Genomic DNA, 19,419 nt, shown 5'->3' on the forward strand with positions numbered 1-19,419 from the left:
TAAGGTTTCAGTGCAGTGGTTTCCTACAGTGGTAATTCATTAAAATGAGCATTCTGTCATTATTTGCTCGCTCTCATGTCAATCTGTGTGACTGACTTTCTTCTGTACACTCTTACAAATAAAGTTTCCAAAAGGGGGTTTTAGCAGTGATGCCATAGAAGAACCATTTTTGGTTCCCCAGCAAACATTTCTTAAAAGAACCCATCTTTCTCAGTGTGAAGAGTTTTATTAATCTAAAGAACCTTTAGTTGAAACCATTGATGCCAATAAGGAATCTTTATTTTTATAAGACCTTTATAAAAGTGTAGAACACTAAATATTTCAAAGAATGTTCATGCTGCTTTTTTCCATACATTAAAAACAGACAGTGACCAAAAGTTTTAAAACGTATCTTAAAATAGTCCAGCTTGTACACTGTATATCCCATGTCTTGTAATATCAGACAACAGTTTTATTTGAGGAACAGACTGAAATATAAATCTCACTGTTAGCTGGTAGTTCACCCAAAATGGAAACTTCTGTCATTAATTACTCACCCTCATTTCATTCCAAACCCATAAGAACTTTGTTCATCTAAACAAATTTTATGATGAAATCTGAGAGCTTTCTGACTCTGCATAGACAGCAACACAACTGAAACGTTCTCAGGCCCAGAAAGGTACTAAGGACATCGTTAAAATAGTCCATGTGACATGAGTGGTTCAACCCAAATGTTATGAAGCTATGAGAATACTTTTTGTGCGCAAAGAAAACAAAAATATTCATACTTGGCACATCATGATCGTTATAAGACAGCTTTGTTATTTTCACACACTATGTTTCAGTGTGCAAATGAGAGTCAAGAGTAAAAACAGGCCAACTTTTCAGTCAACTGTGACTGTCAGGTTTAGAATGACATGAGGGTAAGTAAATGATGACAGAACTTTCATCTATGTGTGAACTATTCACTTAAACCCAAGAATATAGCCTTTAAGTAGTAAGCAAACTCACTGAAGTTACTGTAGTCATCTCTATTTCTCCAACACTCTTAAAAGCCAAGATTACAAAAAGTGTTTTTCACAGCAAAAGCCATAGAACCATTTTTGCTTCCCCTCAGTTTGTTTCTTAGTGTTAAGAACATTTGAATAATCTAAAGAACTTTTCTTTTAGACCATAAAGAACCTTTTTGTGGAACGGAAAGATTCCATAAATGCCAAAAAAAACTTTATTTTCAAAAGTGCACATGATGAATTAGACAATATTTTAATCTCCGTCATTCTATTTGACATTTAATTAGCATTCATGAGTGCAGAGAGAGTGGAATTCAATAAAAATTTGAAACAGGCTTGTTTAATTAGACCGACATTAACGTTTCCATTTCATTACCATCTATCACACAACATTATTTCCTTTTGCAAGCGGTGCAGGTTTCCATGTCTTTTCGTCTTTCATCATCTCACAGTATGCAGTCACCGGCCCGCCAGCTCACTGAATTCTCATTAATCGTCCCTTTACAGCGAGTCTCACAGGAGGAGGCGGCGAGACACGGGGACCTGTCGGCGAAACGCAGGGCAGTTTCTAGCCATTTTGACGCCTTAGGAGAAATCCATATTAGCAACCCATCCCCCCCCCCCCCACACACTGAAAACCCAACTCCCACACCCAAAAATAATTAAGATTACATACAAAATAACAGAAAACTGATTATGTAATCACTCAAATCTTAAATAACAACATTGATACATTTACAAATTGGTTGTCATAGTAACGACACTAATTTGTGGAAATTCAGCACATTGTGAGTTCCACAAATCTGAACGCATTAGGCCTATTTGTAAATTGACTGTTAAGATAAAACATTTTGCACAGTTTATTATCTGTGATACCATTTTAGCCACTGGATGCCTGAATATCTCTGTAACGATCCCTAGTTGCTAAGAAATTGTCATCTCACACAAATTAATTTAATTATGTTTGGATTTGGATACATGTTTAGATATTAAACGCACTTGTGCTCATTGGCGCCCCCTCCAGCTGGTGGCGCTCTAGGTGCTCTAAGCTTGCCTATGCCTAGAAACGGTACTGGCGAATCGCCACCCTTCTGTTCCACACATTAGTGGACTATGTCGATACACTCTTGAGTAAATGCATGCTAGAATGATAAAAACAAGTTGTTTGATGTGTGAGGAGTTTTAAGAGCCACTTGAAGATGCTTGATGTTTTTTTTCTTATTTAGAGGACATCCTTTAGAACGTTTGGAGAGAGTTCTCTTAGGAAATAGTCAATAATGAGAAACCGTGGTATTTCTGATTTTTAAGTCTAGTAGTTACAATAAAATCCTGTAAGATACAGATATAATTGTACATATGTCATTTTTAACAGATCAGGCTTCTTTTTCTACTGGCTCCAAATGTGTGGGAATAATGAAGTTTTGAAAGGTGTTTGATGTTGTGTTTGAGCAGCTCCAGATGTATCATTATTTCACAGATCTTCTGATTTTGAAAGAATCATTACTGAGATGTTCTGTTGTTCTGGTTCTTGCAAAAAGTGTTTTGCAGTTTAAGAGTTTGACACACAAAAATCTCTTTTGTCAAAAATGCTTTGATTGTTCTCCAACTGAAATAATCAAAGAATAAATGGAAAAATTATCATGCAAATTAGTTGTCTCAACATGCTTTAAACTTTTATTCCAAATCGTTCCTCATCTGAATCATTCATCTAAATATATGTCCTCTCATCTCTTTCAGATAGTGGCATTAGAGAGGCAGGTGTTTGATTTCTTGGGCTACCAGTGGGCTCCGATCCTTGCAAACTTCTTCCACATCCTGGTTGTCATCCTGGGATTGTTTGGCACCATTCAATATAGACCTCGCTACATTGTGGTGGTAAGTGCTGCTTTAAATTCATCTTTACTGTGATGACCTTGTAAATCTCTCAAAAACTGTTCGGGTCACATTTTAATCTTTTTTTTGATTATTCTCAGTTGTCATTCTCATTAGATTCTCATGTCACGAATTTAGAAGCTTGTTTCTGCCATGGAATAAAAAGGAATTTTTTTCCCTTCACAATTCAGACTTTTTCTTACAAGGTTATATCTCTGAATATATCTCAGATGTGTTATGAGTATATAACTCATAACCGTAAGATATAAACTCACAATTGAGAGAAAAAAACTGAATTGTGAAATTAAAATGTTTTATTTATTTATTTATTTTATTCTGTGGCGGGGAAAAAAGAAATTTGAAAATAAAGTCATAATAAAAAGTTGCAATTACCATTTTTGTTATTCTGTGGCAGAAATGGCCTTCCATACATTATAATAAATCTTGTAATGTAAATAAAATAAAACAAATTAAAAAAATAAATAAAATTATAGAGTTGGCTTTTTTTTTTCTTTTTTTTTTTTTTGCGTTAAGATAATAGGAAAGTGTCACAAAATAATCACAAAATGCAAAAAAAAAAAAAAAAAAGTGACCTAAAAGATGTTTTATTTTCTTCTAAATGTTATTTTTCATTTTGTTCATTCTGAAATATGACCCAGACATGTTCTTGACAAGTTTTGATAGTTTTCTCCAACCATGCTAGCTAAAAATCTGTTTAATAACAGCGTCAGTTTGGGTCTGTTTCTTTATGTCAGACTGTTTTAGAAATGCTTATATGCAAATAGTGTTTGCGGCACATGCAAATCTGCTTACTGTTGATCAAAGACAGCAGGCCTCTGAAGCAGAATTGAACACAGCCCTTTGCTGATAATGTACTCTGGCATGCGGCCCTGCAGACACTGGACTAGCCTTATACTTTGACACATTGTATGGCATTTTAATCCCCTAAATCTGCAACTAATTACCATGAATTAAATGATTAGAGTCCAGCTCCCTTCAGTTCCTCACTGGGTCAATCCATGATGCAGCTTCACTTCAACTTCAACAGGATTATCAAGCCTTTAGTTCAGTTGATGAGACGGGAAGCAAGCTATTTTTGGAATTTTAATATTCATACAGAATTTTTTTTTTTTTTATAACTATAGTCATCAGTTTACATCATGACTATGTTTGAAATAGCATAACAGACTATCCTTATTATTGCTACATTATAATTTATAATTCATATCTGAATGTAGCATACTGTGCACAGTTTGCAAATTTTTTGCATGCTTCAAAAAACGAGATGGCCTGCTAAATTTGCCAAAATGTGTATATTTTGTAGAAGAATGCAAATGAGCTAGAAGTAACATCAGCCACAGTAAAATATCTATTTTGATTCATTATTTAATCAGACTATCAGAAGTCACATAATTTTTAAACAAAATGGAATTAAATATGGTTATTTTCATTTATTTATTTATTCAAAGATGGTAACTAGATGCTGTGAGAAACATAAAGTCTTGCAATATCAATGCAGAATACTGTTGTTTGAAACTTTCATCATTGCAAAATGAAGATTTGGTCTCATTGCCAGAAATAGAAAAACTGTAAATATTAAATTGGGAATATCTGTAGAAGTACATGAGCATATAAATAAACTTTTTATCCAAAGTCACTTACATTTGCATTCAATGTAGACATTTTATCTACAAGCATAGCCTCAAAATATAACACACATGGGTCTTTAAGACATTTGTCTTTACAAAACTTTTAATAATTTTACCACTAATGTGTATAAAACTCTGAAGCCATTGAATGGGAGTCAACAGCAACATCTTAATTATCAATTATTTTGCACTGAATTTTATCAGTAATACTCTTAACAACACTGAGTTGCTGAGTTACACTTTAGATTTACACATTTGATTACACCAAAATGTGGTGATAATTAAATTCAAACACAAAATTCTCACCACACTCTCAGAAATAAAGGTACAAAAGCTGTCACTGGGGTGGTACCTTTTCAAAAGGTACATGTTTGTACCTAAAGGGTCCATTTTTGGTACCTTAAAGGTACATATTAGTACTTAAAGTGTACATATTTGAACTTAATAGGTACAAAAGTGTACCTTTTGAAAAGGTACCGCCCCATTGACAGCTTTTGTACCTTTATTTCTGAGAGTGTGGTGGGAAGAAATATCAAGTTAATCAAAGTGACAAAAAGTTGAGAAGCCAAGAATAGACAAAGGCGTGAGAAAGTGTTGAAGACCGATAGATGAGCCTGGAAACAAGACTTGCGGTGCTGAGACTCCTGGGAATGCTGAGGAGTATTGCTCAGGCTTGTGTCCCTGTCATGTGTTATAAAGACTCATTCTGCTTCACAACAGCTTAAAACCATATAATGGTGATCTGACATGTGAGTCATGCTGTCTGAGGTGCATCATTTCCCTTCAAGACATTCATCTTCTGAGATAGACGTATTAAAGCCTTAGTCTTGCTGACGTGCTTGTATTTGTATTTGAGTCATAAATGGATCCGGTGTCCCGTCAAACGAACAGCCAGTTTTATCTTTAAAGGGGTATTCTGAGTGAAACACAACTTGACTTGTCCCTTAAATTTGAGAAAAAAGTGCCTTTTACATTACTGTACTTACAATGGAAGTCAATGTTTAACTGAATCGTAGAGTTTATGAAGCTCGTGTTGTTGTTAAGCACATAAGTTATATAGTTTAAAAGTTATTATTATTTGATTTAAATGATTTGATCTGTAAAGTTTTCGGTTCATCTTTGTGAGTGGATCTCAAGTTCTGTGGATGGAGTTTGCGTCTTGTAAACGTTTGCAACTTTGCTTCATTTTCAACTTTGTGAGAAACTCAGTTAACCTATCCAAAATAGAAAAATCCTCAGACAAAGTAGTCTTCTGATCTTTGTATATCTGTGGAGGAAATCCCAGCGGAGGGCGTTTTGAAAACACTCTTTTGCAGTTTGGAGAAAATTGCTCTCTAAAGTCGTCTCAAGCTGGTCTTCCGTAAGAAAACTTGAGATCCATTTTTACCACTGTGCAGCATAAACTTCTGTATTCTCTTTAAACTCCCCATGAGCATTATCTGCTTTGTGCTATTGACAAAAAAAGAAAGCTCATTTCTTTTTCCCTTTCTGGGAGTTTATATACCAGCAGGCTCAGGTTGGAGCGCTAATTCAGATTAGCATTTCAATGGGATTTATAGGCTCGTAAAATCCTAATTGATTGTGTTTGTTTGTGGTAAACAACAGTACAAACGACTAGGGAGACAAAAGGCTTGATGTTCAAATGAGATGTTCTGCTATAAAAAGAAGATAAAATCAGAACAAATCTGAAGATGAAAGACAAGATCCTGTGTAAAAGAAAGGTGCTTTTCTCAAGACTGAGCCCTAAATCCAAACATGCTCACTGCAGATGTTTTCAAGCATCTACTCGACGTCTGTTTCCAATATACAACAGCTCTAATGTTACTGCCACTGGAACAGGTTGAGTTTTAACTTCTTCTAGATGGGTAGTTGTCAGCTGTCCCTTGAGTAAAAGTTGTCCAATGTGGTAGTACAGTGGTACAGTGATAGCACCAGGTGGTAATACCATGGTACTTTAATATATACTATGGCGCTGAATGTTTTTACTGAAAATATTTTGTCATTTACTCCTCTGTGGAGCACAAAAAAAAAAGATGAAAATGTTTTGTCTATACTGTGAAAGTCAATGGGGTCCAAAAGTTGTTTTAGATCTTTTTCATTGTATGAACAAAAGCAGAAACAAAGAAAGTCATAAAGGTTTGCAATGACATGATGGTGAGTAAATAATAACAAAATGTATATTTTTATATATTGTTATGTATCGCAACATACAGTATAAGAAAAAAATCCATAGAAAAATGGATAATGTCCTGGCAGAAAATGGCTTTTTCTGTTAAGATTATAGGCATTTCCTTCAACCCTAAAACATAACAAATTCAAAATACAGGTAAAATACATGAGAAAAATCAATGTTTTTTTTTTCTCACATTAACAAAGTGCATTTGTGTCATATTTTTACAGAAGTTTCTTATACTGTGGCCTCATTAGCGATATTTCATTGAAATTTAGCGGGCAAACAAAATACATTGTCAATTGTCAATAGTGTAAAGATGTAAAAAACAAAAACAAATCAGCTTTCAGGTTGGTCAGCGCTGCAAATTCATGTGATCAACTTAAACATGAGCGAAATCTGCTTTGGGACATTTTCACCCTCTCACAAATTGCCAAATGTGCAGTTTCCTCTTGAAATGGGTGGATTTTGCCCGTGAAGTTTCATCAAGCAACAGTAAATGTGACCATACCAGTGTAGCCTATGTTTGAATGTTGGAATGAATTGTTGGAGTAATGATTTGTCCCTCTTTTTGACAGTATACTGTGTGGACAGCGCTGTGGGTGGCCTGGAATGTCTTTATCATCTGCTTCTACCTGGAGGTTGGAGGTCTATCAAAGGTAAGAGAGATTCCCAGCTAAAGTTACACTTGGGTCAGCTGTCAGTGTTTAAGAGTATGAGGCTTTTTAATGACCCTGTTTTACAGCTAAGTGGGGACATTTATGATGTTTTAACATACTGTCTAAAATGTTATTTAAAAGTGCCAGAGCTTTGTGTCTTACACTTAGGTTTGCATTGAACACACCAGAAACTGGCACATAAAGCAACGGGGCTTCTTTTGTAGAGGAAATGACTTTAGATGAAAGCCTTCTGGAAAGCAGAAGTTATAGTAGTAGTTGTGTTATCCCCAACCCATCCCATGATACACTTCTGTCTACATGTGCTGACAGGTCATGGACTCAAACACTCAGCCCCTAGTGTGTTAGCACAGTGAGAAACAAGCTTGCTGTATAATTTACACATTCTCCACTCTCTGTGTGTGCTTGTTTATGACTCCTGCTTGGCCAGTTTCCTGGACTCAGATTTCTTGTTCCCACAATGAAAAGCTCTTATCCGCTTTCAGAAGGTGGAGTGAAATTGCACAGGAACATCTTAAAGTCTGCATGCAAATGCAAATCTGGTACATGTGTAATGAGCTGCTGTTCTTTCAAAATTAACCTTTTACACAATTGTCGCAGCTGCATGGGACAAATGACTCATTTTATCCCAGGACAAAGGAAATATTTGTCCAAAAAACATCTGCACTCATACAGAATTCATACTTAGGAAATATTGGGTTTGGGTGACCATGATTTTTATCAAGCAGAACATGTTCCTGGATCAACATACAGTACTCTTTTTTTTTTAAATTTTTTTCTGGAACTGATCAATCAGATTTCAGGGGTTAGAGTTAAGTTAGGACTAAGTTTGGGGTCTGAACATAATATGATTTCCCTCTAATTTTAAGAAATGTTAATAGTTGTGGTTGGGAATAGGGTTAGGATGATGTTTTGTTTGACAGGAATGTTGTTCCAGGTCCAACAAAAGAGGTTAATTACATCCTCCTCCAGTAAAATGACAGTCACTATTGGAGTGTGTAAGAATGTTCTGCATACTTGCTTAGAGGATGTTTCTTTACCGGTTTTTTCTTCAAAATCCAGATTTTACATTGGACATCAAATGGAGAGGCAATACAGTATCAAAATTGTTTACAATACAAAATTCTTAATTCAGGAAGGAAGCGTTAAATTGATCAAAAGTGATCATAAAGACATTTGCAATGTTACAGAAGATTTCTGTTTCAAATAAATGCTCTCATTTTAATTTATTTAAAATTTAATTGATTATAAGAAATGTCAAAATGATTTCTGAAGGATCATGCGGCACCAAAGACTGGAGTAATGATGTTGAAAATTCACCTTTGCGTCACAGAAATAAATTACATATTAAAATATATTCGTATAGAAAAGAGTTGTTTTGAATTGCGGTAATATTTCATAATATTGCTGTTTTCACTGTATTTATGATCAAATAACTGCAACCTTGATGAACACAAGACTTCTTTCAAAAACAGTAAAAAAATCTTACCAAATCCAAACTTTTAAACAGTAGTTTATTCATTTGTTTCTTATATATCTTACTTTGAAAAACCTCAACAGGCTTTTTCTTATAGTGCTTGCTTGGTTTTTTAGTGTCTCTTGAATTTCAATGGCTGAGCAGCCAATAATTCATCCCACAAAACATAATGTGTTCAGCACAATCCACCCTTATATTTGCACCAGCTGTATTTCATGTTATTTGATTCATGTATTTATTTGAATCTTTTTAGTTTTGTTCTTTGCTTATTGTATAATTGGACTCATGGCCTTGGACGCTAACAACAAAAGAGATGGGAAGCATTTTCTGCACTTATTTATTAATTTATTGTATGCTTATGTGTCCACATTTTATCCTACCTTGATTTTTGTGCTGGGTTTTTTTGTCTTTCATCCTCATCCTCTTCTTCCTCTGTTTCACACAGTCACGCTCCGTCACTCCCTCCCTTTTCTTTACTGTGCTGTCACAGGTGGGACGCCCTTCCCCCAAAACCCCCCTCACCTCTATAAAGTCAACGCATGAATATTCATGAGCTGATTCAGACAGATCTGCTGTCCAGAAGCAGCGAGTTTGCACATTGATCCTTTCTTTTCTGTCTCAGTGTGTTTATATGTGTGTGTGTTTTCTCCATTATCCGCTTGTCCTCCTGCTGTCCATATGTAGCGGTGAGGGAGCGATGTGTGTCCATCTGTTGGGTTAATGCCTGAGTCCGACCCTCTGCCACCTGCTCCCCATTATTCAGCCTTTTTCATGCAACCCCTGCATTAACACGGCCCACAACACCCCTCAATGAAACACCTCAAAATATGACTGTCTCACTGCTGTCTCTACTGTCATACAGCAAATGACACACCATATGATAATATCATGCTGCACTGAGGACCCCTACTGTAAGACTGATTATGATTAGACTGTGATGAGAAGAATGAGTCTGAATGAAACTGTTTGACATTAGATTCTATGTATCTGTCTGTCTGTCTGTCTCTCTGTCTGCCATCTCACAGTGTTTATCATATCTGTCTATCTGTTTGTCTTGTAATGTTGATCATATCTGTCTATCTGTCTGTCCATCAATGTGTTTGTCATGTCTGTCTGTCTTGCAGTGTGCTTATCTCTGTCTGTCTGTTTCGTAATGTCTGTCTCTCTGTCTTGTAATGTTGATCATATCTGTCTATCTGTCTGTCCATCAATGTGTCTGTCCATCTATCTATCTGTCTGTCTGTCTGTCTATTACATCTATTCTATCACATGATAAACTGTCTCTGTCAGTGTCTCACAGTGTTTATCATTTCTGTCTGTTTCACGGTGTTTATCATTTCTGTCTGTCTCCCAGTGTTTATCATGCCTGTCTTTCTAACAGTGTTTATCATGTCAGTGTCTCACAATGTTTATCATGTCTGTCTGTCTCGTGGTGTTTACTATGTCTGTCTGTCTGTCTGTCTGTCTTGCATTGTTTATCATGTTTGTTTGTCTCCCAGTGTTTATCATGCCTGTCTGTCTTACAGTGTTTATCATGTCTTTCTGTCTCCCAGTTTTTATCACGTCTTTCTATCTTCCAGTGTTTATCATGTCTGTCTGTCTGTCTGTCTTAGTGTTTATCATGTCTGTCTGTTTCACAGTGTTTATCATGTTTGTCTCTTACAGTGTTTATCATGTCTGTCTGTTTCACAGTGTTTATCATGTCTGTCTCTCTCTCTCTCTCTCTGTCTGTCTGTCTGTCTTACAGTGTTTATAATTTCTGTCTGTCTGTCTTAGTGTTTATCATGTCTGTCTGTCTTAGTGTTTATCATTTCTGTCTGTCTGTCTATCTGTCTTAGTGTTTATAATGTCTGTCTGTTTCACAGTGTTTATCATGTTTGTCTCTTACAGTGTTTATCATGTCTGTCTGTCTGTCTGTCTGTCTTAGTGTTTATCATGTTTGTCTCTTACAGTGTTTATCATGTCTGTCTGTCTGTCTGTCTGTCTTAGTGTTTAATATGTCTGTCTGTTTCACAGTGTTTATCATGTCTGTCTGTCTGTCTGTCTTAGTGTTTATCATGTATCTCTGTCTTAGTGTTTATAATGTCTGTCTGTTTCACAGTGTTTATCATGTTTGTCTCTTACAGTGTTTATCATGTCTGTCTGTTTCACAGTGTTTATCATGTTTGTCTCTTACAGTGTTTATCATGTCTGTCTGTCTGTCTGTCTGTCTGTCTGTCTCTCTGTCTATCTGTCTTAGTGTTTATCATGTCTGTCTGTTTCACAGTGTTTATCATGTTTGTCTCTTACAGTGTTTATCATGTCTGTCTGTCTGTCTGTCTTGGTGTTTAATATGTCTGTCTGTTTCACAGTTTATCATGCCTGTCTGTCTATTTCAGTGTTTATCATGTCTGTCTGTCTGACTGACTCCCAGTGTTTATCATGTCTGTCTGTCTCCCAGTTTATCATGCCTGTCTGTCTATTTCAGTGTTTATCATGTCTGTCTGTCTGACTGACTCCCAGTGTTTATCATGTCTGTCTGTCTCCCAGTTTATCATGCCTGTCTTACAGTGTTTATCATGTATGTCTATTTCAGTGTTTATTATGTCTGTCTGTCTGTCTGTCTGTCTGTCTCACAATATTTATCATGTCTGTCTCTCTTGCCATGTCTGTCTGTCTTTCTGTCTGCCTCTCTTTATGTTTATCTGTATGTCTCACAGTGTTTATCATGTCTGTCTGTCTCTCATTGTCTATCTGTCTGGTAGTGTTTATTATGTCTGTCTATTTCACATTATATTTATCATGTCTGTCTTGTCTCACAATGTGTTTATTAGGTCCGTTTGTCTCTCTGTCTCACAGTGTTTATCACATCTGTCTCCCTCAGTCTCACAATATGTTTATTATATCTTATTATGTCTACCTGTCTGTCTGTCTGTCTTTCTGTCTGTATCGCATTGTTTGTCATATCTGTCTATCTGCCTGTCTCTCAATGGATAGGGCTATTTAAATAACTATTCATTGTAGTTCTACTTGCTTGAATTACAATTCTACTTCATGTTTGCTATATAAATTCAAATATTTTTGGAACCGAAGTGTAATTTAAGCATTCTCAATTCAATTCTTAATGCTGCAGTGTGCTGGTATCCAAGAAATGCAGGCAAAATATGTGAAATGAGGCAGTACATCCATGTTGCTGTTTAACTGATCACACTGTCAATGATAGTGTCCACCTATGATATTCAAGCACATGCGTAAATCAGTATGAGTGAGTCAAACGGATGGATAAGGCAAATTAATAAATTAAATAAGCAACTCACCTACTTGGATATCATCTCTTTTGGAAACATATGAATCAAGTAGTTTTTAGCAGATAAATTATAAATTGAACCTCCATGCCTGTCAGCATAAATACATTGCAGTGTTTATGGATTTTAATTACTAATGATCCAGGGGGAAAAAGTGACTATTAATGATAATAATAATATTAATTTTAGAAGTCTACTGTGCTCATTCTTTGATCTTTAATCTTCTTGTCTTAAAGTATTTTGCTGTCATCAACAACAAAATCGCACATGAATCTGTTGGCTGTGAGCGCTGCCATGGAAACTAATAATTCAGAAGACTCAAACCGCTCAGAGTTGTCATCTCATAATTACAATAATTCTGACACAACATGAACGTGGAATTAATGTCTCCCATTCAGATAATGGAGAACCATATTAACTCTCTGAACATGAGACATGTAGTTTCACTGAAGAGGAAAGGCATATTAAGTGCTTGGGCACTTTATGAAACACGCTCTCTCTCTCTCTCTCTCTCTCTGTCTGCTTGATTGAGGTGTTTTGGTGGGGTTGTCCTCTCATGCATGGCCGCAGGCTGTGGCTGTCAGTCTCACACTGTGGCTGTGATTAAATACGGGACAGGACGGTCTGTATCGACCCCCTCTCTGAACACGCAAACACACACTGTTCTCAGTGACATATAGTGACGTGTATAATGATAATGCCTGCCGATGATGAAGGGGACAAACGCCTCTGTGTCTCCATTAGCCAGAAAGAGGTCAAGGACGAGTTCCTCTCTAATAAGCATAGGAAAGTCCATACGTTTTCATATTGACAAGTGTCATTCATCTCATACAGCCTGAGAACTGTGTAGATTGACAGAATCCATTACATCTGATGTACATGTATCCGTGAGCGTATGAGGAACATTTGCAACACAGACGCATAACTCTGAGGTGACACTTGTATTTCACTGCACTTTCACACATGCAGTGTTCAGGTTAAGGACTGTGTGAACAGACGCAAACATAATTATTCCCTTTATTTGCAGTAATATGTGAATTGGGAGTCAGAAATTTTTATTTTAAATGGAAAGAAATGTTGTAAGATAGTATAGTGTGTGTATATATATATATATATATATATATACACATACATACAGGTGCATCTCAATAAATTAGAATGTCGTGAAAAAGTTATTTCAAAAAGTGAAACTTTCATATATTTTAGATTCATTGCATGTAAAGTAAAACATTTCAAAAGTGTTTTTGTTTTAATTTTGATGATTAGAGCTTATAGCTCACGAAAGTCAAAAATCAGTATCTCAAAATATTAGAATATTTACATTTGAGTTTGAATAAATGACCATCCATACAGTATAAATTCCAGATATCTCTTGTTCTTTTGAAACCACAATAATGGAGACGACTGCTGACTTTGCAATGATCCAGAAGACAAACATTGACACCCTCCACAAAGAGGGTAAGTCACAGAGGGTCATTACTGAAAGGTGTGGCTGTTTACAGAGTGCTGTATCAAAGCATATTAAATGCAAAGTTGACTGGAAGGAAGAATTTGGGTAGGAAAAGGTGCACAAGCAACAGGGATGACTGCAAGCTTGAGAATACTGTCAAGCAAAGCTGATTCAAACACTTGGGAGAGCTTCACAAGGAGTGGACTGAAGCTGGAGTCAGTGCATCAAGAGTCCCCACGCTCAGACGTCTTCAGGAAAAGGGCTACCAAGCCACTTCTGAACCAGAGACAACGTCAGAAGCATCTTACCTGGGCTGTGGAGAAAAAGAACTGGACTGTTGCTCAGTGGTCCAAAGTCCTCTTTTCAGATGAAAGTAAATTTTGCATTTCATTTGGAAATCAAGGTCCCAGAGTCTGGAGGAAGACTGGAGAGGCACAGAATCCATGTTGCTTGAAGTCCAGTGTGAAGTTTCCACAGTCAGTGATGATTTGGGCTGCCATGTCATCTGCTGGTGTTGGTCCACTGTGTTTTCTGAAGTCCACAGTCAACGCAGCCATCTATCAGGAAATTTTAGAGCGCTTCATGCTTCCTTTTGCTGACAAACTTTATGGAGATGCTGATTTCATTTTCCAGCAGGACTTGGCACCTGCCCACACTGCCAAAGGTACCAAAAGCTGGTTCAATGACCATGGTGTTACTGTGCTTGATTGGCCAGCAAACTCACCAGACCTGAACCCCATAGAGAATCCAAGCATCTGCATTGTTGGGTCTGGTGTCTCTCATCTACCTCTTGGGGTAGATGAGGGACACCAGACCCAACAATGCAGATGAGCTGAAGGCCGCTATCAAAGCAACCTGGGCTTCCATACCACCTCAGCAGTGCCACAAACTGATCACCTCCATGCCATGCCGAATTGAGGCAGTAATTAAAGCAAAAGGAGCCCCTACCAAGTATTGAGTACATATACAGTAAATGAACATACTTTCCAGAAGACCAACAATTCACTAAAAATGTTTTTTTTTATTGGTCTTATGAAGTATTCTAATTTGTTGAGATGTGTAGATTTGTTTAATTTGTTGTCTGTTTGCACTGAATTTATTTAATACACAAGTTTCACAATTTGAGTTGAATTACTGAAATAAATGAACTTTTCCACGACATTCTAATTTACTGAGATGCACCTGTATGTATGTGTATATATATCGTATATACACACACATATATATATATATATATATATATATATATGTGTATGTGTGTGTGTATAATATGTATATACAGCTCCAGCTTCAGTCCACTCCTTGTGAAGCTCTCACAAGTGTTTGAAATGGGCTTTGCTTGACAGTATTCTCAAGCTTGCGGTCATCCCTGTTGCTTGTGCACTTTTTCCTACCCAATTTCTTCCTACCAGTCAACTACCTTTCAGTAATGACCTTCTGTGACTTACCCTCTTTGTGGAGGGTGTCAATGATTTTCTTCTGGACCATTGCCAAGTCAGCAGTCTTCCCCATTATTGTGGTTTCAAAGAACAAGAGATACCCGGAATTTATACTGTAGGGATGGTCATTTAATGAAACTCTGATGTAGTGTTGTCAAAAGTACCGACCACGATACCATTCGGTACTGAAATTTTAAAAACGTCCATTTCTCGCTAAGATTTCAGCGCTGATTGGTCATTGTGTTCATGCGCTCAACAGACACATCTGTGATTGGCTTCAATGATCAATGAAGCACTCGGTGAAGAGCGTGAAGCGATGACCATTGAAGCCAATCACAGACTTATCTGTTGAGCGCATGAACACAAAGTTTAACTTTTTGAAATAAGTTACAAAAATAAATGAACTTTTTCACGATATTCTAATTTTTTGAGATGCACCTGTATATATATTCATACACACACACACTATTGATTAATATTTATTTAAAAATTAATTAAACACTAGTTACAAAAAATGTTTTTCTTGTGCATCACAGAAACAAACAGCTTTTTAAAATATATTACAATAGAAAACAATATTTTTTAGAAGAAATTGTAAAAATGTCTTAATATTAAAAAACAGAATATTGTAAAATATTACAATTTAGTAATGTCACAATATTACTGTTATTACTGTATTTTTTCACCAGATAGCTGCAGGCTTGATGAGCGTAAGAGACTTCTCACAAAAAACCTTATTCCAAACTTTTTTTAAATGCAATAATATATATATTTTTTTAATTATTTATATTATTTATTGTATTTATATAGACCAGTAAAAAGCATATAATAATAATAATAAATAGATATAAATGTGACCTACTGACATGGTTTTAATGAAACTTAAGTGCTAAATAATAATGTTTGTTTATCATCATAAAATATGTTCAAATCATCACAAAATTCACAATGTTGGTTAATTTTACATTGCCGAAAACACACTGTCATAAATTGCCTGGCCTTAACTGCTATAGACAATGTGAGAGATTTAACAACATAATGGAGATTGTGTGTATACAATATGTAACCACAGAAAACAATTGCTTGTGTGAATAACTAACGCATAAGATACCACAATTTTACCTAATTTTATCAGTTTTCATGTGTAAAATCAGTCATAAATATGACCACAAAAAAATAAACAATGCATATTGAAAGCGATAGTGTGCTTCCTCCATCTTTTGTATGTATACACATCTTTCCTCCCTCTCTCATGTCTATGGAACAGATTCTTTGTCAGCTCCGTGTTAAATTATGCATGCATGCCTTACAGCGTGCAGCCTCTCTGTCACTCACTCCCTCATCCTTTATATTGACATGTGGCTGAGACTGATGACGGCTCCTCCTCTCTTTCATTTTAGGACAGCGACCTCTTGACCTTTAACATCTCGGCACACCACTCCTGGTGGAGCGAGCACGGGCCGGGCTGTGTCCGAAGAGAGATCCCCGCCAGCGGAAACCGTAGTGCAGATGCACAGTCCTATATATCCATCATGGGCTGCCTGCTGGAGTACCAGTACATTGAAGTCCTGCACAGCAGCTTCCAAATCCTTATCTCTGTAAGTCACTCCAAACACATACACACACAAACAAATTATGTGCCATGTCATGCAGAAAAGCTAAAACACTCATTAAGCATTCCTTCAATAGTCCGAAAACCCTGTTTTTACTCTAGTTTATGGTCTCCACACACTATATGTGTATGTCTGGTACATAGCATAACTAAAAGCGTCCCATAATGCACATTTTTTCCAGACACTCTTCCATCCTAATGGTGCTTTTTCATTACTGTAGGAAATCATTGGCTGCCTCTGTTCACTTAAACAGTCCTTTAAAGCCACAGCAGACTAAAGTGTAGCCTGCACACACCGTACATGTGTAACATGCCCCTGCCTGAGTCCTGATGCCCTGCTGTTGTGCTGAAGTGGCCTCTTGAGTTGAGGTCTGGCGCGGCTCCAGGGTTAGTTGGGTAAACTCAGTGGATTATAATCATCAGGCAGCAAGCAGAAACACTGTGAGCTCATTTTCTGAAAAAGGATTTGTTTTATTGACGTAAATCCACTGTGGACAATAAGTATTTGGACTTAAGCCACACTTATGATGTCTGAATGTTATTGCATTAGATACAAAAACCAAAATATTAAATCAAGTGACATCTGCAGACACCAGTGCAAAACATAACATAACATATAACATAACATAACATATATAACATATAACATATAACATAACATATAACATATAACATAACATAACATAACAACATAATATTAGGGCCAAATCGATTAATTGCATCCAGAATAGAAGTTTGTGTTTACGAAATGTGTGTTTGTGTACTGTGTATATATGTATGTATGTACAGTGAATATAAAAAGTCTACACACCCCTGTTAAAATGCCTGTAATGTAAAAAAAAATGAGACCAAGATAAATCATTTCAGAACTTTTTCCACCTTTAATGTAAACCATAACCTGTACAACTCAATTAAAAAACAAACTAAAATTGGTCAAATTTTTTTACATCACAGAAACCTGGCATTTTAACAGGGGTGTGTAGACTTTTTATATCCACTGCATATTTATGAATATATTTAAGAAATATTTAAGTATGTATATTCATATTTATATATGATTTATATGTTATATTAATATAAATAAATAAATATATATATATATATATATATATATATATATATATATATATATATATATTAGTGCTGTCAATCGATTAAAAATGTTATCGCGTTAATCACAGTCGTGGACTGTGATTAATCATGATTAATCACAAATTTAAAATACTAGGATTTACCTGTAAATGTGTTGAAAAAGAAATGCATGACAAACTAGTTTAAGGAAACAGAATCTTTCACACTTCCGCCAGGTATGAGACATAATCCTTATTATTCTTTTATCATTATTCCTTTGTTTTTATTCAGCCATTATCAGCCTTTATACGGGCAATAAAACGTTTACCAAGCCACATCGCTTCAATACCAGTATACATTTACCCAACTATTATCAAAAGTATTTCTAAATAAATACAACAAAACATTTCTTGCGACCTTACGTGAAGTATTATGGCAAAATGCATTATGAAGAAGATTTGGACCTGTTCTGCAGCTACATTAGAGCTAATATTAGCATCATGCTACATAAGACAATTTATGAGATTAATAGTACACTTTTACTCAGAACTCACTTCAAACCACCATCGAGTGTTTGTAATAACTTCCTTTTGCGATCACGTGTGGAATTTGGTCGTTTACTGTTGTTAAAATATGCTATTTATAGCCTTTTATTTCGCTGCACAAATTAGCATTTCAGATGTACAATTCATCTAAAAAAAAATCACACACAGACCATATCCTATCGTAATCGTGTGTTTATTATTTTACATAATCTATATTGGCTGTTGTCATGTTCTGCTGTGTAAAAGCCTTAACATGTGCTCTGCTGAAACTCATGTTGTTTGATGTTACAACCGCCTCTCTGTTCTTTAGTTGCCAGGGATACATTCCAAGTGTAATACACATTAGTAAAAGGATCTATGTTAATTATTATTTGTCTATATACACTTTGGGCGGCCGCCGTACATTATAAAAGTAGCCCAAAAAAACGCAACCCACGGCTCTGTAATTTTTCCCGCGACTGTATTTTCAAAATAGCCCACTTGTGCCGTTACCCTGGCAACACTGGTGCTGTCCCCTCATCACACAATGATAGATAACCTCCCGCGCTGCGACGACGGCAAGAAGTTGCGGTCAAACCTTATCAAGCGATTAATTTGCGTTAAAAAAATATTAACGCGTTACCATTGACACCTAATAAATATATATATATATATATATATATATATATATATATATATTTATTAGGTGTATATAAAATATATATAACATATATTTCTTAAATATATACGTGTGTGTATTTATATATACATATTAGTATACACAGTACACACACATTATGTAAACACAAACATTTATTGTGGATGCATATATAAACATAACATAGCATAGCATAACATAACATAACATATAACAACAACAGAACACCATTTAAAAGGTTGGGGGCCAAAAGTTTTAAGAAATGAATACTTTTATTCAGCAAGGATGCATTAAATTGATCGAAAGTGACAGTAAAGACTTTTATATTTTTACAAAAGGTTGACTGTATTTCAAATAAATGTGAGCCAAACTAAAAACTGGTTCAGTGTAGGTTAGGAGTGCTGGAAGCTTATTCAGAGTGATGATTATCTGCTCATGCTCAAACAATGAACTGATAACTTCATGGTGAGAGTTGAACAAAGTGGCCTGCAGGAAGTGGGAGCTTAAACACACACTCAGTCAAGTTCTTACAGGCTTCTTCAATGGG

The 19,419-nt window shown here is 35.9% G+C and overlaps 1 protein-coding gene across 4 annotated transcripts in view; it reads left to right on the plus strand.

Annotated features, from left to right (window-relative positions):
- nkain4 (sodium/potassium transporting ATPase interacting 4) overlaps positions 1-19,419 on the plus strand; it is a 63,711-nt gene that overhangs the window by 21,673 nt on the left and 22,619 nt on the right. For all 4 annotated transcript variants that reach the window (XM_058764291.1, XM_058764294.1, XM_058764293.1 and 1 more), the window contains 3 exons: positions 2,727-2,864; positions 7,259-7,339; positions 16,408-16,605. In XM_058764291.1, the coding sequence (XP_058620274.1) occupies positions 2,727-2,864; positions 7,259-7,339; positions 16,408-16,605 (417 nt within the window). The remainder of the gene's footprint in view (positions 1-2,726; positions 2,865-7,258; positions 7,340-16,407; positions 16,606-19,419) is intronic.

This window comes from Onychostoma macrolepis, chromosome 23, assembly GCF_012432095.1.
Source record: "Onychostoma macrolepis isolate SWU-2019 chromosome 23, ASM1243209v1, whole genome shotgun sequence".
Classification (NCBI taxonomy): Eukaryota; Metazoa; Chordata; class Actinopteri; order Cypriniformes; family Cyprinidae; genus Onychostoma; species Onychostoma macrolepis.